Consider the following 27839-nt stretch of genomic DNA (forward strand, 5'->3'; position numbering starts at 1 on the left):
GAAATTCAACTTTCGCGGGCGGTCTCGGAACGCATCCCCCGCAAAAAATCGAGGGAACACTGTAGTATCAATTGTCAATTGTCAGAAGCATAAACTCTGTCACTTACAACATTGCAAAACATCTAACGACCTTATCAGTTCCTCTAGTTGGCAACACCACATATCATATCAACAATTCACAGTACTTTACCAATAAGATTTGGAAATTAAACCTGGCCCTGGATTAGACGATATTCCAAAAACTGAAGCTGTCGTGGTAGTGAAGAAACAGCTACTACAAGACAGCATGTTAGGTGACAGGACCAACCTCAGTCCAGATCACAAACGTGTCAAACTAGATCTGTGCCTGACCATTACCTATTTTAAATACAGTGAAGATTTCTATAGACAAAAACATGTTGCATCCTTATTGTGGCCAATCTCTATATGGAAGCAGTAGAAACCAAATCCCTAAACACCTTCAGAAGAATTCCACCCACTCATGGGTATAGGGATGTGGATGATACTTGGGTCAAGATCAAAGCACAAGAATTGGAAGCATTCAGAGAACACATCAACTCTGTGGACAGATGCATCAAATTCACATGGGAAAATGTTGAGGAAAATAGTCTAGCCTTCCTGGATTGTAGAGCATGCATTAAGGAAGACAGAAGCCATAACATTCAGGTTTACTGAAAACCCACAAACAGAGATCAATATTTACATTTTTATTCTTACTACCCACGGGGGAACAAAATGGGAATTATCAGAATTCTACACCACTGAGCTGAAGGCCTGCCTACCAGCAAAGATGGGAAAGAAAAAGAACTAAAACCCATCAAAGAAGCCCTCAGAAAGTGTGACTATCCCAAGTGGGCCTTCATCAAATCCCCAAAAGGAGCCAATCTGACATTTCATAGGTTGTTGGAATATTTGAAAAGTTCAGGAAGGATCTTCAGTCAGCACAACATGCTCAAGAATACACTAATGCAGGAGCTTGCCCACCCCAAAGATATGACAAGCAGACACAAAGCAACATGGAATATGCAGTACAATGCAGTAAGACATATACAGATCTGTACATTAGTGAAATAAAACAACCACTTCATAAATGCATAGCACAACATAGAACAATTCCATCAAGAAAAAAAATGGCAGCCAATCTACATTTAAAAGACAAAGACCACTGTTTTGACATCAGTAAAGTTCACATTTTAGACAGAAAGGACTGCTGGTTTGAAAGAGGAGTCAAAGAGGCTATCTATGTCAAAATTGAACAACCCCCTCAACAGAGGAGAGATACAACATCATCTATCCAGTCAATAACACAGTCTTCTCAACAGTTCAAAGAAGTGGATATGGGGCCCACACCCATTTTCCACTGCTCAAATGACCCTGAGGATACAGATAAACCTCCAAATGGCCTCAATGACTCTTTAAAGAATACAAATGACCAGCTGTCTACAAGGAATATAAATCCTTCTATTCAATCAGAGCTGAACAAGCTTCTTGGATGAGAAGCAAACTTCTTCAAAGAAAAGCAAGAGAGATGAACAATGTCCTTGAAAAAAGCATCTTTAGTACAACTCCTATGAAACTTATCAAATTTGGTACTCAACTGATTTTGATGTGAAAATTTAATTCTAATACTCATCATTTGTTTGGTACTCAACACAAAAGCTAGAACTCATCAATATTGGCTGCTTTGTGACTTACTACATCAGTGATGGTGAACCTATGGCACTTGTGCCCCAGGTAGCATGCAGAGCCATATCTGCTGGCATGCAAGCCGTTGCCCTAGCTCAGCTCCAGTGTGCATCTGTGTGCCAGCCAACTGATTTTTGACTCTCACAGAAGCTCTGGGAGTGCACTTTCAGCACCTGAAGAAAAAAAGGTTCGCCATCACTGTACTACATTATTCCTTATGGGGAAAATTGTTTGGTATTCATTGTTTTTCATACTTATTGCAGCTCCCCAAGCCAATTAGCAATGAGTACCCACATTAGCAGCAGGCAAACTTATCTTTTTTTTTTTTAAAATATAATTTTTATTGATTTTTATAGGTTTACAAAAAACAAACATATAACAGTGCACAGTGCTTGTGCCCATCACCAAACAACACACACACACCGTCACCCCCACCACCCCTACAGGAGGATTCAAAGAAGTTTAACTTGTTTATCTATCTATTAATCCTTGGCTCTATCTTGAGCAAATTTTACTAAAAGAGTGATTGTAGTTTATTTTTCGTATTTACATCACAGATTTTACTTAACATATAATCTTTTACCTTGTTCCATCGCACCATCAGCTCCTCTAATTTATTCTCATCAAAATTATTTAATCTTATTTCCATAATTTCAAAATATATGTGATCCACCATATACCAATACCAATTTTGTACTGTCCATTTTGTAGAATCTTTCCATCCTAAAACTATCACCGCTTGAGCACTTTCCAATGCTGCAGTTTTAATTTCCTTAAATTCTCCTAATTCCCTATATTTAATTAAAATTGCTGCTTCCTTTATAATAATCCAATTAATGTTTAACATTTTATTAATTTCATTCTGGACTACCTTCCAGAATTTCTGTATTTCTGCACACTCCCAGATCATATGCATAAATATTCCTTTTTTCTGGCACCCATGCCAACATTTGCTCTTCTCTTTCCCCTGGAAGTGTGCAATTTGTACAGGTGTATAATACCACTTATGTAAAATTTTTCTTCTCATCTCTTTAACTCTCGTATTTTTAATCTTATATATATTTTCTATTATTTCTTTCATTTCTCTTTCATCTATTTGTAAATCATCCTGCCAACATCTTGTTAAACTTTTAGCTACTTCTTCTTCCCTTTGCAATAACATCCTATATATTTTGCTGGCTTGTGCTTTACTTTCATTTATCTTTTCATTTATTATTTTTTCTAAACTATTTTCTTCTCATAAGAAGATTTCTTTATTCTCACTTTTGTTTAAATATGTACATATTGCATTGATCTGCAACCAATTCTGTTTACCGATCCACCATTCCAATCTGGTTGTACTAACTCTTCCATCTTTCTCATATAATTGTTCAATTCTCGTTACCCCTTTACTATTTAGTATTTTAATAATTCTACTTAGATTAGCATCATCCCCTATATTTAATCCATGTAACGTTGATAACTTGGATACTTTTATTCCGCTTGTCCTCTGCCATTTAAGCCATGTTTCTAAACATGCTTTAAAAGGATCGCTTAAGGTAGCGATTTCAATTCTACTCCAATTTTTAAATAGTAGTTCTTTGTTATTTATGTTATTAATTTCTTTTTCTAATTCTACCCATTTCTTTCCCCCCCCCATAACTGTCAGCTCGATTAATCTTTCCATTTGAAATGCATTTCTATATAGTACTAAGCATGGGCTGCCCCAGCCTCCCTCTTTCTCTAGTGCAAACTGCCAATGCTTCCTTATTCTGGATTTTTTGTCTCCTTCAATCCAAAAATTTAGTCTACTATCCCATTCTCTTAATTTTGCCTCAGGAAAACTACCCGGTAGAACCTGAAACAAATACATCATCTTTGGTATTATCATCATCTTAAGGGCCCTAATCTTAGCCATTCTTCCTAATTTTTTGCCCTTCCAATTTTTAATCTGCTTCTGGATTTTTTTCCATATTAAGTTATAATTGGCCGTTGTTATTTTTATTGGATTTTTAAATAACCAAATTCCCAAATATTTCATTTTTTTACAACCTAATTTCAATCCTGAAATTTTTTGGATCTCAATTTGCTCTTTAGGGCCAGTATTTAAACATATTATCTCTGATTTTTCTATATTAACCTTAAGACCAGATTGATCTTTAAATTCCTGAAGTAGTATCATTATTCTTTTCATCATTTCAATTGGGGTTTCAGACATCACTATAGCATCATCTGCAAATAAGTTTAATTTCAATTCAAGTTCCCCTATTTGGTAGCCTCTCCATTCCTTATCATTTCTAATTTTGTTTGCTAATGTCTCAATTGCTAATGCAAATAGCATTGGGGATAGTGGGCAGCCCTGTTTAGTTCCATTCTGAATTTTAACCATTTCTGTTCTATTGCCATTTACTCTAATTTGAGCCACGTTATCCTTATATATTGTTTCTATAACTTTACAGAATTTATTTCCCATATTTAAGTCTTTACATAATTGAAATAGGTAATCATGCTTAACTTTGTCAAAAGCCTTATAAACATCTAATTTTAAAATGCTTAATTTTCTTTTGGTACTGGTAGCATGGTGTAAGACATTGATCACGTTTCTTATTGGTTCATAAATTTTCCTTCCTTTCACAAATCCGTATTGATCTTCTCCAATTATTTTTGGTAATATATTCTCCACCCTATTTGCCAATATTTTCATAAATATCTTGTAGTCCTGATTTAGCAGGCTAATGGGGCGATAGGAACTAGGATCCATTAAATCACGATCTGGTTTTGGGACCGTTATAATTTCTGACATTTTCCATGTCTGTGGAGTTTCAAAAGTCTCCATTACATTATTAAACAATTTCACCATATGTGGTAATAATTCATTCATATACACTTTGTAGTATTCAGCAGTAAAACCATCTGGACCTGGGGCTTTAGCAAGTTTCAATCTCTTAATAACTCTAGATATCTCCTCACTTGTCATTTTTGCATTTAACATTTGGCTATCCTCTTCCTTTAATTCTTTTTTAATCTCTGAGTTTTGTGAAACAACATGCTCTTTTTTATATAATTCCCCATAAAAATCTCTCATTATTTTTTCCATTTCTACATTACTACGTTTTATTACACCATCCTTATCTTTTAAAGCAGGAATATAAGATTTCTCTTTTCTTTTTTTCAAGTAATGTACCATTTGCTTCATTGATTTATTATTCCAACTTCTAATTCTATGTTTCATAATCATCTTCATTTTATTCCAACTTTCCTCATCCAATAATTGTAATTTCTTTTTCTTGAATGATAGTAATAAATTCCATTCTCTATTTCTTGTGATTTTTAGGGTTTCTTGGATTAAATCTATCTCTTTTAATAAATTATTCCTCTTAGCATCCCAGGATTTCCTAAGGAAAGCTTCCGTACTAATGCAGTTACCCCTCATCACTGCTTTATGTGTATCCCAAACTATTGTTTCTTTAATCTCGCCTGTTGCATTAGTACAAAAGAATCCATTAAGTTCCCTTTGTAATTTAATTCTACTCTCCTCATTTGCCAAGACGATGGGGTTGTACCTCCAAATTCTTTGTTTACTACAAACCTCTAACTCTAACACAGCTAACAAAGGAGCATGATCTGATAGCCAGATAGCTTTCACTTCTGCTTTCTTAAATTTTACCTTATCTGTTTTATTAATTAACATGTAGTCTATACAGCTAAATTTATTATGTCTTGCAGAGTAGAAAGTATCTCTATTGGCTACGTTTTGATGAAGGTCCATCATATTAATTTTGTTTAAATGTAACTTTTTCTTTTCCCCCTTCCCTGTTGTTAATTCCAAATTAAAGTCGCCTGCTAAAATCACTATACCTTCCGCAAAATTATCTAATTTCCGTTTTACATTTATTATGAATTGTTTTGCATTTACATTTGGGGCATAAATGACTGCTAAAGTTACTAACTTGTTTCTTATTTTCCCCTTAATAAATAACATTCTGCCGTCATTGTCCCTCTTAATATTACTTAACTGAAAATGCACTCTTCTGTGAACCAATATAGCTACTCCTTTTGCTTGATTCGTTCCTTATCTGAAATAATTTACCCTCTGTCCATGGCAACGTACAGCCCTATGAAACTTGTTCTGTACTGTATAATTAACTCCAAGATTCTCTAAAATATACATGAATAATACAGCATACCAAATTATATGAAAAATGTTCCTGGAAGGTAAAAAATGTTAAAATGATTTCTAATTTTGTGCCACTCAGCCAAGTTACGCTATAACTTGTATATATACAGGTTATACACTATAACTTATATATATACACAATATATATAAAGTATGTCACAGAAGTGAGTAGTCCCCCTCACATTTTGTCAATATTTAAGTATATCTTTTCATGTGACAACACTGAAGAAATGAAACTTGGCTACAATGTAAAGTAGTGAGTATACAGCTTGTATAACAGTTTAAATGTATTGGCCCCTCAAAATAACACACCACATGGCCATTAATGTCTAAACTGCTGGCAACAAAAGTGAGTGCACTTTTGTCCAAATGTACTCACTTCTGTGACATACTCTCTCTCTCTCTCTCTCTCTCTCTCTCTCTCTCTCTGTGTGTGTGTGTGTGTGTGTGTATGTATGTATATGCATATGTATGTATGCATGTCTCATGTTTTTGCTGATTTTTTAAAAAAATAAGGGAGATTAGGATAGTACTATTTTGCCTTGTTCTGGCCTTATCAGCTAGCCATACCCATACTGGGATTTGATCCTGCAATATATATACAGTGATCCCTCGAGTTTCGCGATCTCGATCTTTGCGAAATGCTATATCGCGATTTTTCCACCCGATGACGTCACTCTCTTCCTTCCTTTCTCATCTTTCTTTCTCTCTCTCTTTCTCTATCTTGCTTCTTCCTCTCTCACACTCTCTTCCTCCCTCTCTCATCTCTTTCTTTCCTTCTCTTTCTCTATCTCTCCCCCTCTTGCTGGCGGGCGGCGGGCGGGCGAGCGGGGGCATCAGCGAGGAGCTGGGGTTTCCCCTTTGCGTGGGCGGCTGGGAAACCCCGATCTTCGTCTGCTCGCTGCTGCTGCGCCGAGCAGATCAGCTGCTGGGCGGCCGAAGGAACCTTCCCTGGGTCTTCCCCCTCTTGCTGGCGGGCGGGCGAGCGGCGGGCATCAGCGAGGAGCCGGGGTTTCCCCTTTGCATGGGCGGCCGGGAAGACCCAGGGAAGGTTCCTTCGGCCGCCCAGCAGCTGATCTGCTCGGTAGCGCAGCAGCAGCGAGGAGCCGAATCGGGTTTCCCCTTTGCGTGGGCGGCGGGGAACGCAAACTCCACCATCTACGCATGCGCGGACATAGAAAAAAAGGGCGCGCATGCGCAGATGGTGTTTTTACTTCCGCAACCCTACATCCCAAAAAATCGATTATCGCGAGGGGTCTTGGAACGGAACCCTCGCGATAATAGAGGGATCACTGTATATTGAAATACACCAGGGTGATTCGACACAAAAATATGTAACCCTTCCCTGGTGCAGAGCTGAAGGGATTGGATACTGTAGCCTAGAGCAGCGTTTCCCAACCGGTGTGCCGCGGCACACTAGTGTGCCGCGAGACACCGTCAGGTGTGCTGCGGCGAGAGGCGGCGGAGGAGAGTGGGCGGATCGGGCGGGCAATGGGGCAGGGCGGAGAAGCCAGGGGCGCGTTTGGCCAGAGGCACCTACTGCCGCACCTCCCTGCCCCTGCCTCCCCACGGTGCCTCCGGCCAAACGCGCCCCTGGCTTCTCCGCCCTGCCCCATTGCCCGCCCGATCCGCCCACTCTCCTCCGCTGCCGCCTCTTGCCTTGGGGCGAGCAATCTGGGAGTCCGGGACTGTGTGGCTTTGCGCCATGAAGAGAAAACGGCCGACTTTTCCCTGCTGCCGTTTTCTCTTCATGGCACAAAGCCACACAGTCCCGGACTCCCGGATCGCTCGCTTCTCCGGTCAGCAAAGCCATCTGCCCAGGAAAGCGCCCCGCTGGCCGGAGAAGCGAGCGATCCGGGAGTCCGGGACTGTGTGGCTTTGCGCCATGAAGAGAAAACGGCAGCAGGGAAAAGTTGGCCGTTTTCTCTTCATGGCGCAAAGCCACACAGTCCCGGACTCCCGGATCGCTCGCTTCTCCGGTCAGCAAAGCCATCTGCCCAGGAAAGCGCCGTGCTGGCTAGAGAAGCGAGCGATCCGGGAGTCCGGGACTGTGTGGCTTTCGGCCGGGCTAACAGGAGGCGGCGCGAGGCCGGGCGCTGGGGACGTCTGGGAAGGCGAGGAGGCTGATGGCTGCTGCGCACTCCACTCTCTCTCCGGCTCTCTCTCGCTCTTTCTTTTTCTCTCTGTTGCTGGCGTGGTGAACGAGAGAGAAAGAGAGAGAGAAAAAGGAGGGGAGAGAGAATGAGAGAAAGAAAGCAAGAGAAAGAGAGGGAAAGAAAGCAAGAGAGAGAGAGAAAGAAAGGGGGGAAGGAGGGAGAGGGAAAGACATAGAGGGAGGGAAGGAGGGAGAGAGAAAGAGAGCAAAAAAGAGAGGAAGAAAGAAAGAAAGAGGGATGGAGAGAAAGAAGGGAAGGAAGGAAGAGAGAGAAAGAGGGAGGGAGAAATAGAGTGAAATGGAAGAAGAGATATTTTTTTTGTCCAAACTTTTCTTTAGCCCCCCCGCCCCCCCCCTTCAGTGTTCCCCAGAATTTTGAAAACATGAATAATGTGCCGCGGCTCAAAAAAGGTTGGGAAACACTGGCCTAGAGGATAATTCTCTGCCTTACAAGGCAAAGGTTGCAGGTTCAAGTCCCAGTGGGTATGGCTAGCTGATGAGGCCAAAATAAGGCCGAAATAGATCTATCCTAGTCTCCCTTAATTTTCAAATTCAGCAAAAAAACATGTGACATATATATATATATATATATATATATATATATATATATATATATATATGTGTGTGTGTGTGTGTGTGTGTGTGTCACATGTTTTTTTGCTGAATATATATAGCACTGCCTAACAAAGCAAGTAGCCCAGAACAGTATGGCTAGCTAATGAGATAGATCTATATCTTTATTTTTTATCAGTTCTTTGTACGTTTGTGTGTGTGTGTGTGTGTGTGTGTGTGTGTATGTCTGTAAATATGAAGATAGAGTAGGATTTCAGGAACATAAAGAATGACAAGTTAGGCTCTTACAATTGCAATTTTTGACTTGCTAACAGCCAAACAATAAATTTTGGATTTCATATCCAGTCATTGTGTAGGTTATGAAGTTCTTAGTAGCAGAATAAAATAGACTAACATAATTTTTTCCATAAGGATACATTTACCAAAATATTTTTAATTTTTTTACATCCAATTTTGGGTTTGTTTTATATGACCAAGATTACATTCCATGTGTATTAACAGTATTCCATAGTATCATTTATCTGGAGATTTGTTGTAATTCAGATTATATAAAGGAGAAATCCTTGTGTGACAAGAGGACTAACACAGGACTTCTGACTGTGTTCTTTATTATGAGGTCAAAGCCTCTGAATTGTCTTCCAATGCATTCTTACATTGTGTTAATGGCTGTTCTATAAAGGTTATCTGAAGTATTCATTCTCCTTAAACAGTCACTGAATATTTCTGTAATTGTCCTGAGGAGAGGAAGAGAATAAAATGGGAATGTAAATGACTAAAAAGCACCTCATGCTTGATTCATTTGTTGACATCCTGTAGCATTCATCTATGTTTGTTTTTAGAGGATATGAATAAAGAGTGTTTAAAGGAGCCTTTCTATTATTATGTTTATGGAATGCCATCCAGCAGATGTCCTCCAGGTTATGAATGACTTGACAAACCTGGTCTCTCTCTTTATGCAGAATGAATCATCACTTGCCTATTTTTTTCAAGCTGCCTTGCACACTAAAGTTTTAATTATATGCATATTTTCTTGGGTATACACTATTGAACAAAAAGACTATCTTCTAAGTGACTAAGCCTAAGATTGCTCTGTAAATTATTTATATGTGACTGACAGACTTGGGACTGTTGGTTTAAAAACAGACTCAAATCCAACATAACACATAAAGGGTGCATAATATATACAAGTATGAATCGTCCTTCACAGTTGTCTTCATTTTTCTATTTGTATTGCCACTATCTTGTGGAAGACTTTTTTTCTGTGAGATAAACACAAAGCACAAAGGCAACATCATGGGAAGTATGTATGTGTATAAAATTATATAGTGGTTAAGGTATTGCATGATAATTGGTCAGACCTAAATTCAAGTTTACCATCAGCCAGAGAAATTCCTTTGGTGAATCTGGGTCAGTCTGTCATCCAAATCCATCTCAAAGTATTCTGATAAAGATAAAATGGTAATTTTGCTGAAGTGTTTGTTGTTGTTGTTTAGAAGAAAGATAGAATATAAATCTTATAAATATTATCGAGAAATATTCCAAATAGAATATGCGTGATGAATATGAATTAAGAGCAGATTCTAATTCCCAGTCCTAAGTGGATCCTCTGAAGAAAAAGAAAAGGAAATAAAGAGGTGGAATTCATTAATATATTCTGTAACTTTTTAATTGCCAGTCTCTTGAGGCGAGAAATGTTTACCCTATTCTTCCAAAATGTACACCCTAATCGCCCAATAGATCAATGAAAAGAGCATTGCTTTTCTTCCATAGATGGAAGAAAACTATATGGTTGCAGTTCTTCCCGATTTCTTGACAGTAGATGAGATAGAATTCCATATGGATGCAATAGAAAAAGCTACAAATATGCTAATGGAGGAAATTGTGCTGCTAGTGAGAGAAAACATTACTTCATACACACAGTATATATGCCTCGATGGTGCAGTGGTTAGAGTGCAGTACTGCAACTTCTGCTGATCACCGGCTGCCAGCAATTTGGCATATTGAATCTCAGTAGGCTCAAGGTTGCCTCAGCCTTCCATCCTTCCAAGGTCAGTAAAATGAGGACCTAGATTGTTGGGGGCAATATGCTTACTCTCTGTAAACCGCTTAGAGCTGTAAAGCATTGTGAAGCGGTACATAATTCTAAATGCTATTGCTATTGCAATACTAAATTGGAATTTGCAGTGCGATATCTTAAACTTGGGAGGTTCTCTTTATCTTTAAATGAGCAAGTCATAATTAAAATACTGTTGGAATTTATTGGCCACATCAGGCTCAAATGAAAACCAATCATACTTCAGGTACCACTAAAAAAATATTCCTTATTGAAATACTGTAAAAAATAGTTTAGACCAGTGATGGTGAACCTTTTTTTTTGTTCTCACGCCAAAAGGGTATGTGAGGGTGTGCTAGCATGTGTGCATGTGCCCACACCTCTTCCCTCCCCCCCATGCATGTACACCCCCTCCCACTGCCCTGCATGTGCGCACAATGCTCCCCATCCCTGCACATGGGCACAGGCCTCACTGAAGCCTGCGACATGACAAAGCAAGGAATGTTGAAATCCCTGATTAAATAATAGCAAGCATTGCTCCCTTGTAAACTCTTTTTGGTGTATGAGTGATAGCTTTTTAAAATCATTGATTATTTCTTCAGTGTGATTAGTTTTATAATATAGCATTTTTGCATAGGAAATACAGATTTATCAAATACCTATAACTATTGGTTTTTATTTTACTATGGGGTGTTATATAATTTATTTATAATGGTATTTTGTTTTGTTTTTCTTTAGGACGTGGACACTGTGTGGAACACCAGAATATCTTGCTCCAGAAGTCATACAAAGTAAAGGTCATGGAAGAGCAGTAGACTGGTGGGCTCTGGGCATTCTGATATTTGAGATGTTGTCTGGGTAAGAAAATCTGAAATTAAGAAAATGTAAATGTCTCAAATATTAATCTTATATTGGATGTAAAAACAGTTTTGAAGGTACAGAATAAACTTGTTTTGTTTGATATCAAATACAATAAGTATGCCAAATTTAACACTGTATGAAAAGAAAGAAGATGCCAGGGTTTTTTTCCTCTCCCCACTTTTTTTGGTAGAATCAAAATGGAATCTCAATACAGTATACTGAAACCTAATATTTACTATATGATTAGGCTAGTCATAATTATTTTTGAGATTAAGATGAAAGATCTTTATATGCATTTCTTGTGATGGAACATATGCTATATTAAAAGAAACTACATTCAAATCAACAATAGCAAGTCAAGCTACTATATATATAAAATCCAGCAAATCTCATTCATCTTGAGTGGTTCTCAACCTGGGGCTCGGGACTCCTTTGGGGGTCGAATGGCCGTTTCACAGGGGTTGCCTAAGACGATGGGAAAAGACAAATTTCCCATGGTGTTAGGAACTAAAGCTTCTATTCTGGCGCCTTGGAACATATTTTTACAATTCGACCAATCAGGCATTTACAGTGGGGGTGTTCTTCTGACCTTCCTGCCAATCAGCTTAAAGCTCTGTTGGGGGAATTGGTGCTGGACCTATAGTTAGGGGTCACCACAACATGAGGAACTAACTGTATTAAGGGGTCACAGCATTAGAAAGGTTGGGAACCACTGAAAAACATTCATGAAGTTATCTAGCCTCGTTATGAAATATCTACAGGAAAAAAACAAAGCTCAGAAAATACCAAGAAACCAATATTGTACATTGCAATATTTAAATGGTGTAAATGAACAATGTATTTAGGACTGGCCCCAGTTCCAGGAGAATTTTTCTTAAATATATAAGTTGTCTAGTATATTAAGATCATCTTATAGGTTATGTTGCTAGCTTATTTTGCCTATCTGGTTGAGAATGCCACTACTTTTAGTTTCCAGGATTTTAATTGGATTTTTTTCCCTGTGGATCTTACATAGGGGAGAAATTGAATGTTATATGTTCCTAGCTATACATTTAATCCATTAAGTGGTAGCATTCTCAGAGCAACATGTAGATGGTCTCCTTGCTTTATTGGAAGCATTGTGAGAATTACTAATACTTACAACATATTTCCAGGGCTAAAAGTCCAGATACTTAGTTGGGATTCAGAACAGAATGTTTTTTCTTGTTACAGTTTCTTGACAATGACACAAAGTAGATTACTTGCACTCTTTCTTTGAAAGAAGATAAAGGAAATGAATTTTATCTTATCAATTCCCAGTTAATGGAATTTAAAATTATTCTTGCAGAAGAAAGTTTATTTTACAATTGAATCAATTCTATCACAAAGCAACAAACACATAAATCAAGGCATTACTGAGGGTAAATAAAATCTTGAGGGTTACAGTATTTTGCAGGATTTCCTTATATATGATTTTAAAATGCTTTTGTTTGTTTCAAAGTATTAATTACAAGACCTTACTGTAGTTTATTGTAATTGTGGTATGTTTCTAGCTACATTTTTGATACATTCCGAAACAACTGTCTGACAGTTACTTTTTAAAAAAACAGATTTCCCCCTTTTTTTGATGACAACCCATTTGGAATATATCAGAAGATTCTAGCTGGTAAAATAGATTTCCCCAGGCACCTGGATTTATATGTAAAGTAAGTGAGTTTAGCATTTATTTTATAAATTCATTTATTAAATTTGTAAGCCACGCATCTCCGTCAAGTGACTCTGGGTAATTAGATTGAATAATTCAAGCAGAATATATTAATTCATTATTAATTATCATTTATGTACTTTGATATTATTATATCACTTGTAAAAATGCATGAATTACATTGTAAATATATCCTGTTAGCATGCTAACTGAAGCAACAAGCAACAAGTTAGCATGCTAACCAAAGCAAAGCAACAAGTGCAGAGAGGCTAACCTTTATTTATTTTGATATTTTATATGGCTGTACGTCTTAAACAAGTAACTCTTGGTGGCTAATAGTCAGCACAAAAATATATAGAGAGAGAGCCAGCAAAAAATAAACCTAATAAAATTATAAAGGCACCTACACCAAAAATATAAATGAAACATTAAATCACAAGTTTTAGTCTTCACTGAGAGAAAAGCCAAGTCATCATGAGCTTACAGAAAGGCAATAGGTCAGAACTTGCATTCCAAGTATTCCATGATAAATATCTATTTGCTTCACCACCAGTTCTGACAGAAATATTTTAAGTGTACAATGAAGAGATATCTTTGGAAGGCCTCAAAGCATGAATCCCAAGTTTTGGGAGAATTCTAACACTTGCAAAAATTGCTTTGAGTGGGTTGTTGTTGTTTTTTGCTCAAAAGCAAATCAGCCTTCTAAATGATTTCTAAAAGTCCACTACGTAAGGCTCTGTAGAGCTGAGTCTACAGTTTTCCTGTTCTAAACAAAACAAGAAGCCCTGGATAAATTAGGGTGGCTTTTTTCAATCATATGTTCCCTTTAATTAAAATGTTAATTAAAATTTTAAAACACCAGAGTTGTCTTGTTTTTGTGGTAGTTATGGGTTAGGTAAAACAAATTATTTGGCCTCTCATCAAATTTGTGCTAAATGTACTACAGCTCTTTTCTTTCGCTTTTAGTTAGACAGTTGATTTTGAACATCAATGCCCAGAATTTTCAGTCCAGAGGGCTTTGGGGCTTGTCGATTGAATTTAGAAAAATCTAGGCCCAACGATATGTAGAAAACAGAAAATTGGGAAAGTGTATCTGGGTGAATTTAAGGTTTCATGGAAAACATAGGTGTCAGGGTTCCAAGTAATGACTCCATAGAAAGACTTCTAAAGCAGACAAATTCCTCAAAGAACAATTTTATTGGAGAGATCATATTGGCACAAGCTGATGAAAACTGACTTTGAAAGTTCCTGTGGTTTTCACCTGATTAAACAATGAAAGTTCTCCCTTTCCACAATAAGTCACATTGTCCAATCAAGGTTCTGGCATGGTAACTGGACTCCTCCTCCCCATCCACATGTTGGAATGTCGTTGATTCCCACAGGAAACTATTTTGTTTTGACTACAAAACCCCATCTAAATATGTCCCCCCCCCAATCACTTTTTCACACTTTGGCACTGAAGGTTCCAAAATGGCCCCTGTTAGGTTCGCTTCAGAGTTGATAATAGGTTGAAGCCCATCATCTAAAGCAGTGGTGAGCAATTACTGACCCTTTGCAATGGGTGGATTTCAACACCCAGAATTCCCGAGACAACCATGCTGGCTCAGGTATTCTGGGAGTTGAAGTCTCAATATCAGTTCATAGTTTCACCTGGTAGTATGTCACAGCCGTCTAAAAGAAGGTGGCATGCTGCTAAGTGATGTCTCACAATAAGAATTGGTGCAGGCAATTTGTTTGTAGTATTCCCATAGCAATGTGTGAAGAACCATTGCATACAGATACAAAGTAACTTAAATTAAATCTTAGAAACTAAGGCAGACAAAAGCATACATATTTCAGGCATTGGTGTTAATATTCAGAGGAACAAGATCAGAGGGATAGCTTGTAAATACAGTGATCCCCCGATTATCGCGAGGGTTCCGTTCCAAGACCCCTCGCGATAATCGATTTTTCGCGATGTGGTGTGGAAGTAAAAACACCATCTGCGCATGCGCGCCCCTTTTTCCATGGCCGCGCATGCGCAGGTGGTGTTTTTACTTCCGCACCTGGGAAGACCCAGCAGCTGAGGAGCCGCCTGCCTGCCCGCTTGTCCGCCGCTTTTCAGCTTGTCCGCCGCTTGTCCGCTTGTCCGGCCGCCGCTTTTCCACCCGCTGCTTGTCTGCCGCTTGTCCGCTTGTCAGGCCGCCGCTTGTCCGCCGCTCTGGGAGTTGAAGATCCAGGGAAGGTTCCTTCGGCCGCCCACCAGCTGGTCTGCTCGGCAGCACAGTAGCAGCGAGGAGCCGAAGATGGGGTTTCCCCGTTGCCCACGCAAAGGGGAAACCCCATTTTCGGCTCCTCGCTGCTACTGCGCTGCCGAGCAGATCAGCTGGTGGGCGGCCGAAGGAACCTTCCCTGGATGCCGCCCGCCGCTCGAGAGCAAGAGGGGGAGAGATAGAGAAAGAGAGAGAAGGAAAGAAAGAGATGAGAGAGGGAGGAAGAGAGTGTGAGAGAGGAAGAAGCAAGATAGAGAAAGAGAGAGAGAAAGAAAGATGAGAAAGGAAGGGAGTGACGTCATCGGGTGGAAAAATCACGATATAGCGTTTCGCAAAGATCGAGATCGCGAAACTCGGGGGATCACTGTATTCCATTTCAATTGAAGAATCGGTTTTCCATTAGGCTTTATTTTTATATTATAATTTACATTCTTTATGAGGAGGGATTTTACATACTAATGAATTGCCAAAAAAAAGTGTGTATATGTGTGTCAGATTGTGTCATCCAAGTTCTGGAGTAGTTGTAGCTGAAGCTTGTTAAACAGGAATACATTTTGGTTTATTTTAAAGATATTTTGGTATAGGTTGTTCAAGGTACAAATTTAAAAGGTGTGGAATTCCAAGACTTATTTTTTATCAATTGTGGGAAAATCTCTCACTAGGAATAAATTCTTAGGCAGAATTATTTGTACTGTTTCCAGAGGCTTCTAGATGAACAACTTTGAATGCATAAAAAGGGCGTAAAAGTTGCCTTACTGAAGGGCCCCTACCAAAGTGCGAGTTCATTCAGTTAAGAAGCTTTCTCAAGATTATACATGTTTTCCTAAACTGTGAAAGTCATGGTAAGCAACTAGCTTAATAGGTTAAAATTTTTGCAGTTGTTTGAAACTATAAAAAGCCTCTGGGGACATTTGTGAAGTTCCAGTTAATATCCAGAAGTTGGAAAAAATGAGCCTGAAAATTTGAAAGTAGAGTTGATAACATTTGATTTTTAAAAAATCCTGGAAGCAAAATCAAAGTTTTTATATTTTTGCTTAACTTTTAAATGAAAATCTTCTCTGGAAAATTATTATATATTAACACATCTACAGATAGTCTGTGGAACTTTAAAGATCCATTTAATCAGCCCTTAAGATTATCCTTCACACATAGTTTACTCAATTTAAATTTCTACCAGAGATAGGTGGATTTATTTCTTCCTATCTTCTCAAAGTTATTGCTGGTCAGCTCAGTATTGGAAACATTCTATAGGTGTAATTTCTTCAATGAAAGGATAACCATACAAACTTTATTTTATTTTTATTTTTGAAATCATCTTTATTTATTTGTACAGGGATCTTATTAAAAAGCTTCTTGTGGTTGACAGAACAAGACGACTGGGAAACATGAAGGTATGCTTTAATGAAGACTCTTCCACTATTTCAGTTCGTTAAGGAAATATTTATTTGTTTGTTTATTTATTTGTTTATTTGATTGATTGATTGATTTGTATGCCGCCCTTCTCTAGGCGACTATATTCAAGACCAAATTTCAAATTAAGAAGACATGTCGGAGGAGGGTCATGTTTTTCTTATAGTAAAAGTAGAAATCTCTGAATCAATGAATTACTGTTTTGTATTTGACAAGCATCTATCAATTTGATTTTTTTCACTTTAAATATAAAATTGAAATGAGTTTTCAAAATTTTATAGTACAGAAGCATGTAATGACACCTATATGGGGTGACCTTGGAATGGAATTTCTAGTCAGTCCTTCCTCCCACTCTTTTCTTCAAGTAATTTTTAATAGTTGCAAACTTAATTGACATACTTGATGCATATTACAGTATAGTAATAGATTGGTGGAATCTACTGAGCTTACTGTGCACCGAAATTTGTAAATCCTCTTTGTATAAGCCACATTAGCTATTTTTTCTTTATCTAAAGAAATTAGAAAACATGTAAACTTGCAAATCTTAAGGACAGAATTATGTCCCGCTGTATTTTTTTTTCAACCAGTACATTTGGTTCTGGACCCAAGAAAAAGTCAAATAGATAGTCACTTAATATGATTTATATAAAATAGTGAAGTCATTGTGAAATCTGACATTCTCCAATGCACTTGCAAGGAGAGTCCAGGATGGGTAATTCTTCAGTCTGATTGGTAGGGACTGAGTTTAATTTAAATATTAGGCAGGTGCCGCCCCCTTAGCCCTCCAGTCTTAAAAACTCAGTCGCAGTAAAGGGACTTTGAGTTTTTGCTCTACCAATAGTATTGGTTTGAGAGGTTTAGGCTTTAAATGTTATTTGATGTTTTTTGATGTATTGATTATTATTAAATCTGTCTTTTTCTTTCCCCTTTTTCTCTTAGGTGCAGCTGGGGGTTTCTCCTCAGGCAGCTCTGGTTTCAGACCTCCAGTGGGTCTAATCCAGTTGACTGCAGCTCCTCCTTGTCTGTGAACCCACACAAGGGCCTGGCTTGTGGGTTCAGGAGTGAGCGCCCGGGGAAACTACCTCCGAGGTAGACTCCGGAGGAGAGGAGCCGGTTGACGCCGCGGGGGGGTCCGCCCTCCCCCGTGGCGAATAAACCAAGGGGAGGGGGCGCAGAACAGGCCTCGGAGGACATCCGCGCGCCCCCCCACACCCCCGCCCCCCCGATCGCCCCGCTCACAACGCTTATGAAATCGGGCTGATTTCGCTGCCCGTGGCACAGCAGGGAGCCTTCTGGCCGTTTGCCTGTCAGTTCCGACGGCCATGTTTGTTGGAGGCCGATGTCGGAGGTTTCGCGCCCAAAGTGTTTGCGGTTGCCAGGGCAACCGGCCGGCGGCCATTTTCTTCAAGGAAAGTTGAAAGCGAGGCGGGGCTTAGCCGGCCTGTTTGGGCGCGCTAATGTTACAACTGGAATCTGCCCTAGCTACACGCAGGCGCAGTGGAGCAGTTGCCTGTCATTCTGCCATTTTCTGGTCAGAGCAGTTGAGGAGTTTTGGCCTTGATTTCTTTCTGTCTCAGGCAATCTCCTTGTTTTCGTGGCAATATGGCAGATCAGGCGGGCCAGTTGGTGGAGGAGCCCTCTGCAGGGCCTAGCACTCCAAAGGAAAAGCCCCAGAAGGCCAAGGTATCTCAGGGGGCCTCGCTGAGGGAAGCAGAAAAGCGCATCCGGGCCCTGGAGAAGCAATTGGAGGCTTCTCAGAAGGTAATGGGCCCTGTTCCTTCTGCCAGTCAACCCGGTCCTTTGATGGCCTCCCCCACGTTCCTGCCAGGGGTTGTAGGCTCAGCCACGGAGAGAGATTGGTCTCCAGAGAGAGTGAGGCTGCCAGCACCCAGGGCTTAGAGACAATGTGCTGCAGGACTGTCTGCATATCCAGCCTTTCCAGCACCCCAGTCTGGCCAGGCAGCCACTTTTACACCTACAGCTGCAGGCCTGCGCAGCTCCAATGATGCCTGGCAGAGCATGCCTCAGTCCTTGCAAGACCTCATTGCCACAGCTTATACCCAGGGTGTGGCGGTGGGGACTCAACAACATCAGCAGTCTCCAGTGGGACTCCCTCCAATGAGGTCTAGAGACCCCTGGACTGCCCCTGTCACCCTCTCCATGGAAGGCTCAATGGATGAGGAGCGGTCATCTAGAGACGATTTCAGTGGGGCTGAGGATGAACTTTCTGGTGATGAGCAGCCCCCTGAACAACCCAGTTTTCCTGGACTCTTTAAGTCATCCCTTTTCAGAGTTCTTTTGAATAAAGCCAAGATGACCATCGAGCAAGCAGGTGAGGGGGACCAGGCAGCGGCTTCTGAGACGGCCCAACCGGCAGGGGGCCTATTTGTCTTCCCCAAGCAGGAGACGGTCCACATTCCGTCTTCCCACCTGTTCAGAGAAACTATCCAGCGCCCGTGGGAGAACCCAGCCGCCGCACAGGGGCCATCTAACCTGGATCGCAGATTCTATACATTTGACCAGGCGATGGAGGACCTGCTGGAGTTTCCAGTGGTGGATAAACCGGTGACGAGCCTGGTGTCCAATGCCCTGGTTCCCTCAGAATCTCAGGAGGGTCTCAGAGCAGAGGACAAGAGAGCGGAAAATGTGGTGCGCGGGACTCACCAGATGGCGGCCTGGGCTCTGCGAGCCGCTTCGGCGGCATCGTTCTTCAATAGGGCCACGATGCTCTGGATCCAAGAACTGCAATCCAGGGTTAATCCGGAAGATACTAGACTCCGCCAGGACCTCAACAAACTCCTGGCGGCCACGGAGTTTTCGGCGGACGCTACGGTCAACGCCGCCAAATTTGCTTCCCGTGCAATGGCCTCCTCTGTGGCCTCCCGTCGGCTCATTTGGCTCCGGAGCTGGCAGGCGGACGTTAAGTCCAAATGGAGCCTGGCATCTGCCCCATTCAAAGGCAAGAAACTGTTTGGGGAGGTCCTGGACGACGTCCTCGTGGAGGATAAAGACAAGAAAAAGGTCATGCCTAGGGCAAACAGGAAGCAGGATAGGAGATTCACTCCCTATCAGAGAAGGCAGTCCTTTCGGTCTGAGCCCTCCTCGATGGGCACCCAGGCGTCGAGGCCGTATTTTCAGAGCTCATTTGGCCAGGGGTCCTTTCGGGCGGATAGGTCTTTCCAAGCGGACAGGAATAGATCTTATCAAGGCCGCCGCCCCTTTAGAGGAGGAAGCAGAGGCTTCAAGAAGTCGAAGTGACTCCGAGCTCAGAGGCTGTCTGGGCGGAAGACTGATGTCCTTCCATGCAGCATGGGCGGCGACATCCTCAGACCCTTGGGCGGTATCTACAGTTGGCCAGGGCTTGAGAATAGAATTCTTCTGCCCTCCACCTCACAGGTTTCTCCCGTGTCGAGTTCCATCAGATGGGGAGAGAAGAAGACTCCTATTCAAAGAAGTCAAGCACTTACTGGACATTGGAGCTATAGAGGAGGTTCCCTTGACACAGCAAGGCAGGGGCTTCTACTCGGCGATCTTTCTCATTCCCAAGTCGTCGGGGGGAGTGCGGCTGATTCTGAACCTGAGGCGCTTGAACCTCTATGTAAAATACAGGAGGTTCAAGATGCACTCTCTCAGATCAATACTGGCAGCCATCCGCCACAGAGACCTCATGTCCTCCATAGACCTGAAGGAGGCATATCTCCATGTCCCAATATTTCCTCCTCACAGACAATTTCTCAGATTCTGCATTGCCGGAGCACATTTCCAGTACAGGGCGATGCCCTTTGGCCTATCATCAGCCCCGAGAGCATTTACAAAGTTGCTGGATGTCCTTACGGCGCACCTCAGATGTCAGTCGGTACGCCTCATGGCGTATTTGGACGACATCGTGATTTTGTCCAGAACACCGGATCGGGCACTAAAGGACCTACACTTAACCATACAGACCCTGGAAGACCATGGTTTTTCCATAAACTGGGACAAAAGCCACCTGACGCCCACGACTCGCCTGGCCCATTTGGGGACGACGATAGATTCCGAACTGGGCGAGGTCTTTCTGTCACGGGACAGGCAATCTACAATCAGGAGGTTGGTGAGAGAGCTGCGCCTCCAGCAGTACCCAAGTCTGCTATTCCTGTCCCAGCTCCTACGGACGCTAGTGTCATGCATTGGCATACTGCCGTGGGCAAGGTTCCACCTTCGACCATTACAGTGGTTCCTTCTCCCCTTTCAGAAGCAGAAATCGAGCCATTCTCGCAGGAAGGTTTTCCTCAATGCCAGGGTTCGCAGATCTCTCCGGTGGTGGGTGTCTCCAGCCTTGAGCAGCGGTTCCTCCTTTCTGGACAAGGAATTCCTCACGGTGACGACCGATGCGAGTCTGCGGGGGTGGGGAGCACATCTTTCCTCACAAATAGCCCAGGGCCTGTGGTCGCAGCAGGACCTTTACAACGTCAACATAAACTTCTTGGAGCTGAAGGCAGTGTCACTGGCCCTCCACAGCTTTGCTCACCTGGTGAAGGATCAGCACGTATTAATTATGACCGACAACGTAGCCACGCATTCCCACATCAACCGACAGGGGGGAACTCGGTCAGGGAGGCTGATGGCAGAGTCGGAGTCTCTTTTCAGGTGGGCAGAGACCAATCTGGCATCGCTTTCAGCGGAACACATCTCTGGGGTGGAGAACGTTTGTGCAGACTGGCTCAGCAGGGAGACACTAGATCCAGGGGAATGGCAACTGGAACCCGGGATCTTCCTAGAGATCACCAGGAGGTTTGGGGTGCCAGTTCTGGACTTGTTTGCAACGTGTCTCAACTCCCAGCTTCCCCGCTTCTTCTCCTGATTTCCATCCCAGGGAGCGGAGGAAGTGGATGCTCTGCGCCTCAGATGGCCTCCGGGTCTTTTATATGCGTTTCCACCGGTTTCCATCATTCCCAGAGTAATTCGGAAAATATTGCAGGAGCAGGCAGAGGTGCTGTTGTTGGCCCCCTTTTGGCCCCGTCGGATCTGGTTCGCAGACCTGATGCAACTCTCAATTGCTCCGTCATGGCGGATTCCGGACCACCGAATCTCCCTCTTCCAGGGGACCATGTCACACCCGGAGCCTCAGTGGTGGCAGCTAACCGTGTGGCGCTTGAGCGGGAACGTCTGAGGAGTCACGCTCTGCCAGACACGGTTATCGATACCATACAGGCTGCCCGTAGGCCTTCTACCAGGAGGATCTACCAGGCCACTTGGGAGGCCTTTTCTAAGTTCTGTGCACTACGACAGGTGGAGCCTCAGGTAGCTTCTCCTCCTATGGTACTGACATACCTGCAGGCAGGTCTGGACAAGGGCCTCGCCCCGAATACTCTTCGTCGGCATGTGGCTGCTTTATCCAGTATCATTACATTGGACAGTCATCGCCCCTTGAGCAAACATCCATGGATACGAGACTTCCTGAGAGGGGCGGCTAATCTTAAACCGCCAGTCATTCATCGCTTCCCGTCATGGGACCTGTCCTTGGTGCTTCACTCCATCACAGCACCTCCATTTGAGCCTCTACGGCAGGTTCCTATACGGCTGTTGACTCTTAAGACTGCCTTCCTGGTAGCCATTACGTCTGCCAGGAGGGTCTCAGAGATTTCGGCTTTGTCTACAAGACCGGACTTATGTCGCTTTCATCCGGACAGAGTGGTCCTTAGGCTGGACCCGGCTTTCTTACCTAAGGTGAATACCACTTTTCACAGGGCACAAGACATCGTGCTACCGGATTTTTGTACACATGGAACTCACCCTTTAGAGTTGAGGTGGCACAAGCTGGACGTGAGGAGAGCCCTTAAAATCTATATTCGCAGGACTCAGTCCTTCAGAGCTTCAGAGGCCTTGTTTGTATCCTTTTCAGCACGTTCTCTGGGGTCCAGAGTTTCCTCCCAGACCATCAGCCGGTGGCTCCGTGACTGTATATCGGAGGCGTACAGAGCTAGAGGTTCGCCGGTGCCACATGGCATCACTGGACACTCGACCCGCAGCGCCGCCACCTCGACGGCATGGAGGACACAGGCGTCTTTAGAGGACATTTGCCGGGCGGCCACTTGGGCTGCTCCCTCAAGCTTTATAAAGCACTATCGTATAGACTCTTATGCTTCATCAGAGGCAGCTTTTGGGAGGAGGGTCCTACAGGAGGTTTGTTCCTTTGCCGAGCCACTGGTCCAGCCTTCTCCCTCCCTCTAAGTTTTTCTTGGGCATATCCCATCCTGGACTCTCCTTGCAAGTGCATTGGAGAAGGACCGTTGAACTTACCTGAACGGTCTTCTCGATGCACTGCAAGGAGAGTCCAGACCCACCCAGTTCTGGACCAGGGGCCATGTTATGGTTTAAGGTTCCTTTCTTTGAAGTTGTTGTGTTTTTTCATATGGTTCAATAAATGTGTTGGACTTTACTGCTCCTTCGTTTTAATGAGACTGGAGGGCTAAGGGGGCGGCACCTGCCTAATATTTAAATTAAACTCAGTCCCTACCAATCAGACTGAAGAATTACCCATCCTGGACTCTCCTTGCAGTGCATCGAGAAGACCGTTCAGGTAAGTTCAACGGTCCTTTCTAAATACAGAATTGGGACAGATAGAGGAAGAATTATTCTCTATGTGCAAGATAGCACTTTATCTCTAACAGTAACACCTAAGATTGGAATGTGGTCAGTGTCGAAGGGCCTGATTTATTTGAGATCTGCTAAAAAAAAAAGGATAAAAATTGGCAAGATAGTAGACAAAGCATTGTGAAGCAAGCCTTGTTCCTTTTGACTATGCTTGCAGTTTTGATGTGTATACAAAGCAGGTGCAGTATTTCCATCACAACAATCTATTTTCCATTTTGATAATGTTGATATTTATATCGTCTACAGAAGTTCCTGGAAATCCAGCATTATTATTTTTTTCAGTATAAGAAAATTTGGTCAACTAGTATGCATTGGATATCTTTTCAGACTACATATGATAGAAATCAGTGTCCATTTTAGTATATAGACTTTATGCCACAATATTTTTAGGAACTTGTATTAAATAAACCTTTTGTTTTTCCAAAGAATGGAGCTGATGATGTAAAGCGACATCGATGGTTCAGGTCGATAGACTGGGATGCCGTACCACAGAGGAAATTAAAGGTGAAGTGCCATGAAAACAGATTCTGCTTGGAAAGATACACATTTAAGAAATATTTACTTTATTTAATCATAATGGAAGAGTTTGTTTTTAAAAATCTATGTGAAAGACCAAATGTGGCCTTTTTATATTTATGCTTGTAGATAAAATGTTTAAATAGTGCCATTCTGATGTTCCATGTACATTTGCACTTTATGTGCAAGTTTTTTATTTTGAATAGCCAGAAGGGCACAGCTTCCAATCTAGCAATTAATGGTAGAATAATTTGTCCAAATGCAGGAGGAAGACTATTTATAGAGTACTGCTATACCTGGAATTACAATACTGTGAATCATAGTTTCACCCTTTAATTTTCTACAGCTGAAAATAACATGTGGATATTGCATATAGATGACATGTTTAATTATCAAATTACATATAGATGCCAGGAGAAGAATGCAATCCCTGTGTGGCACATGACTACTTAACTATTTCATGATTAATGACAACGTACAGTTGAAGTCAAATAATTACTGTGCCTAATGATGGTCAGCAAGTCCAAGCTTTTATATTAAATACTTTATATTAGGACCCAATCTTCTTAAGACAAAAAATATTATTTTTATATGTTGTGTATTTATTATATAATACATATATCCAGACTGGCTTACAATAAATACAAAATCAAAATAATAATAACAGTCATGTTATTATTAAGCCACAAGGAAACTAATGAACTAATAAAGTTAACAAGATAAGAAAGGCAATCAATAAAATTATCATTGCAGCATTAGATTTCAAAGAGAAGGTGGAAAAGATCAGGGTATTTTTTTTCACTTTCCTAAAAAATAAAATGGATTACAAGATCTCTGTTGGATTATATTTCCTGCTTTGCACAAGCTTCAAAGGTATAACAAGATCATTAGCACACTTCTGGTATCTTAACTTGAGCCACAGTGGTGCAGGCTACTTCTGCTGACTGCCAGTTCACATCTGACCAGGCTCAAGGTTGACTTATTGTTGGGGGCAATATGCTGACTCTGTAAACCACTTAGAGAGACTATAAATCACTTTAAAGCAGTGTATAAGTCTAAGTGCTATTGATATTAACTCAAAGTGAAGAAGCCTAATTCCTCCCAGTAGATTTTCTGTAGAAGCCGAACAATATGGGGAAAGGGCCAGCCATAAATGTATGGCCAAATTTAACCACTCTTCTCTTCTGACCATCACCTATTGTCAAATCAAGAAGTAATAAAACTACTGCAGAACAGTATTTCCTTCTTCCAACTTTAACAAGTGGTTCAGTTAAATACAATTTTTGATAGTATGGTATTTAAAAATTATGTAGACTTCTAATAGGATAAAGAGGTCTGAACTTCCTTCAGTCAACCATAAAAACAAGCAGTTCCATCTCACAGGAAAAGGAATCAATATCTATAGTTCTATAACTCCTCATAGAAATAATAATATTCTTAGATATCTTAAACTCAACCCAGATGCTATTGAAAGCTATTGTGCCACAGAATTTCAAAAAGTAGGATAAAATATAAATTTTAAGATTCAGCTTCACATAATGTTATATTCATTTACTCAAAATTTATGTTATTGTTTCATTCAGCCTCCTATAGTGCCGAAAGTATCAAACGATGGCGATACATCTAATTTTGAAGCTTACCCCGAAGATGACTGGAACAAAATACCACCAGTACCTCCTAAAGATTTAGAAATTTTCAAAAACTTCTAAATGTGTGATACATCAGATCATTAAGGTATTAGATACTAGTCTTCCAAAAGCACCATATTTATAAACCAATGTATTTACAGTCTTAATGTTAAAATCTTTCTGTTGTTGCATATAGTTAATTTATAAAATTACACATTGATATTTTTAAATTAAAAATAGGGAAAAAATGCCTTACGACTCCATGACTGCCTTTTAATAAAAATATAATATTAATACAATGTTCTGTAATTATTTTGGCTACTGTGAAGACTAGATAAGGTTTCTTATTTAGACACAATTGTAACTATCAGATGGCTTTTATTTTGCTTTTTTATTGTATAATAATAAGTGTAACTCTTTGCACATGGTAATTAAGGACCTATAATCTTATTTTCTGAACTTCAATGAAAAAAGTTAAATATTTACGACAGTACATTGAAAATTTATTTTTATCTATTTGCTAGAAATTGAAAGAAGATTGGTGTGATAGGTGAAAACTGGAAAAGAAGAACAGAAAATACTTCAAAAATATCTTGAAAATGAATATTACTGCATTATGCATAGACTTTTTTAAAAAAAGACATGTTAAAAGTTGAAAAAATAGATATTATTCAGTAATATAGAATTCACATTCATTCAGTTAAAAAGTTATTGAAGCACCTACTCTGATGTGTAGATGCAGAGTTCTAGGGTTTCTAAATTTGAATTGAGTTTTGTTCTCCCAAAATTTTATTTGCATACTTATTTCATATCTTAGTTGTATAAATTGATATTAAAATTGTCCTGTAAAGCACAAGTTAGTGTATATTTATATGAAGAAATTAGTAAATTAAAGCACAGAAACTGTGCAGAAATGTAAATTTTGTATTTTACAGAGTCTATGGTTTTTATTCTTAAATATTTTCCAAGATGCTGTCTAGAAGTAAAACAAATGTTGAAATGATACATGTTTCAACATCTTCTATACATTTTATAATTCTTTTTAAAAAGAAATATACATATAGGTTTTGAGAAAACGGTAAAATTTCCAGTGCTTTACACCTCCAGCCATACATCTTGAAAGCTGAAAAATAAAAGCCTTGTACAAATTATTGTACTATTTCTCTTTTCAGTGTGCTTTATATTTTCTTTTAAAATTATGTTAAAATGACATGGCTATATATCTTAATTCTTCATGACTATATACTATAGTGAAACAAGTATTATTAATGAGATTAGGTTCTATTACCTTCTCAGGTACCTGAATGTCATGAAAACCAAGACCCCTATATAAACACAGATGTAGACTTGCATGTCCATTATTGAACATTTCAAACTATAGTATATAAAGGAATTTAAGAGCCACAATTGAATGTACCATGTTACCTGGCATTACCTTTGATATGCTGTTTATATAAGTAGCAATCAAAGCAATCAACTTAGTATGCTGTTTATATAAGTAGCAATCAAAGCAATCAACTTAGTATCCCTTACCATTTGTTTACCCTCAGATATCTATATTAGCACCTGCCAAGCATCCTACCCACATTTCACATTTTAAAATTCTTTAATTTAATGCCCATATACAGACCCATCACACAATTCCTTTTTGGTTTAAGCAACTTTATCTAAAACTGTAGATAATGAGTGAGAAGTGGCAAGCAAAATAAATTAAAGGTGAGAGTTAATAAAGAAGAAAAAAATAATTTATATTACATAGAGAGGAAACATGTTTTAAAGCAAAGTCCGAATTCCAAAATAATATTTATACCCAAGGTATGAGATCTTTTGGTTACGTATATACTGTACTTTACATCTGTAGGCATTCTTAGAATACAAAAATAGGTGGGATGGTGACAACCCAGTGTTTTATTTGCAAGTTTACTTGCTCATTTATGAGCAAGTTAATATAAGAGTATTTCTCAAAAATTCAAAGAAGATTTAGCATCAAAAATATTCTAACATCTGTATGGATCACATGAGTCTGTGAACTCTTCTGAGATGGGATATTCTACCCTTTAAACCTCTATAAGTGAGAATAACTCATGCCATTTGTCCTGCTAGGGGGGAAAAACCAAATGTAGGTATAAACTCCAGAGTAAAAGTATATACAGTATTTGTGAGATACTGAGAATAAAATAAGGATTGTTGATTTGCATGGTTCAAAGCTAATACTGCTATTAGGGCTTGAGC

At 40.4% G+C, this 27839-nt stretch overlaps 1 protein-coding gene across 1 annotated transcript in view; it reads left to right on the top strand.

Annotated features, from left to right (window-relative positions):
* Window positions 1–26755, top strand: part of PRKX (protein kinase cAMP-dependent X-linked catalytic subunit) — a 69059-nt gene extending 42304 nt beyond the window's left edge. Inside the window, exons 4-9 of the mRNA XM_070750901.1 lie at window positions 11362–11481; window positions 13074–13169; window positions 16754–16811; window positions 23890–23967; window positions 25563–25713; window positions 26132–26755. Of these exons, the coding sequence (XP_070607002.1) occupies window positions 11362–11481; window positions 13074–13169; window positions 16754–16811; window positions 23890–23967; window positions 25563–25688 (478 nt within the window). The 3' untranslated portion in view covers window positions 25689–25713; window positions 26132–26755. The remainder of the gene's footprint in view (window positions 1–11361; window positions 11482–13073; window positions 13170–16753; window positions 16812–23889; window positions 23968–25562; window positions 25714–26131) is intronic.
* The last annotated feature ends 1084 nt before the right edge of the window (window positions 26756–27839 follow it).

The sequence above is a fragment of the Erythrolamprus reginae genome, chromosome 4, assembly GCF_031021105.1.
Source record: "Erythrolamprus reginae isolate rEryReg1 chromosome 4, rEryReg1.hap1, whole genome shotgun sequence".
Classification (NCBI taxonomy): Eukaryota; Metazoa; Chordata; class Lepidosauria; order Squamata; family Dipsadidae; genus Erythrolamprus; species Erythrolamprus reginae.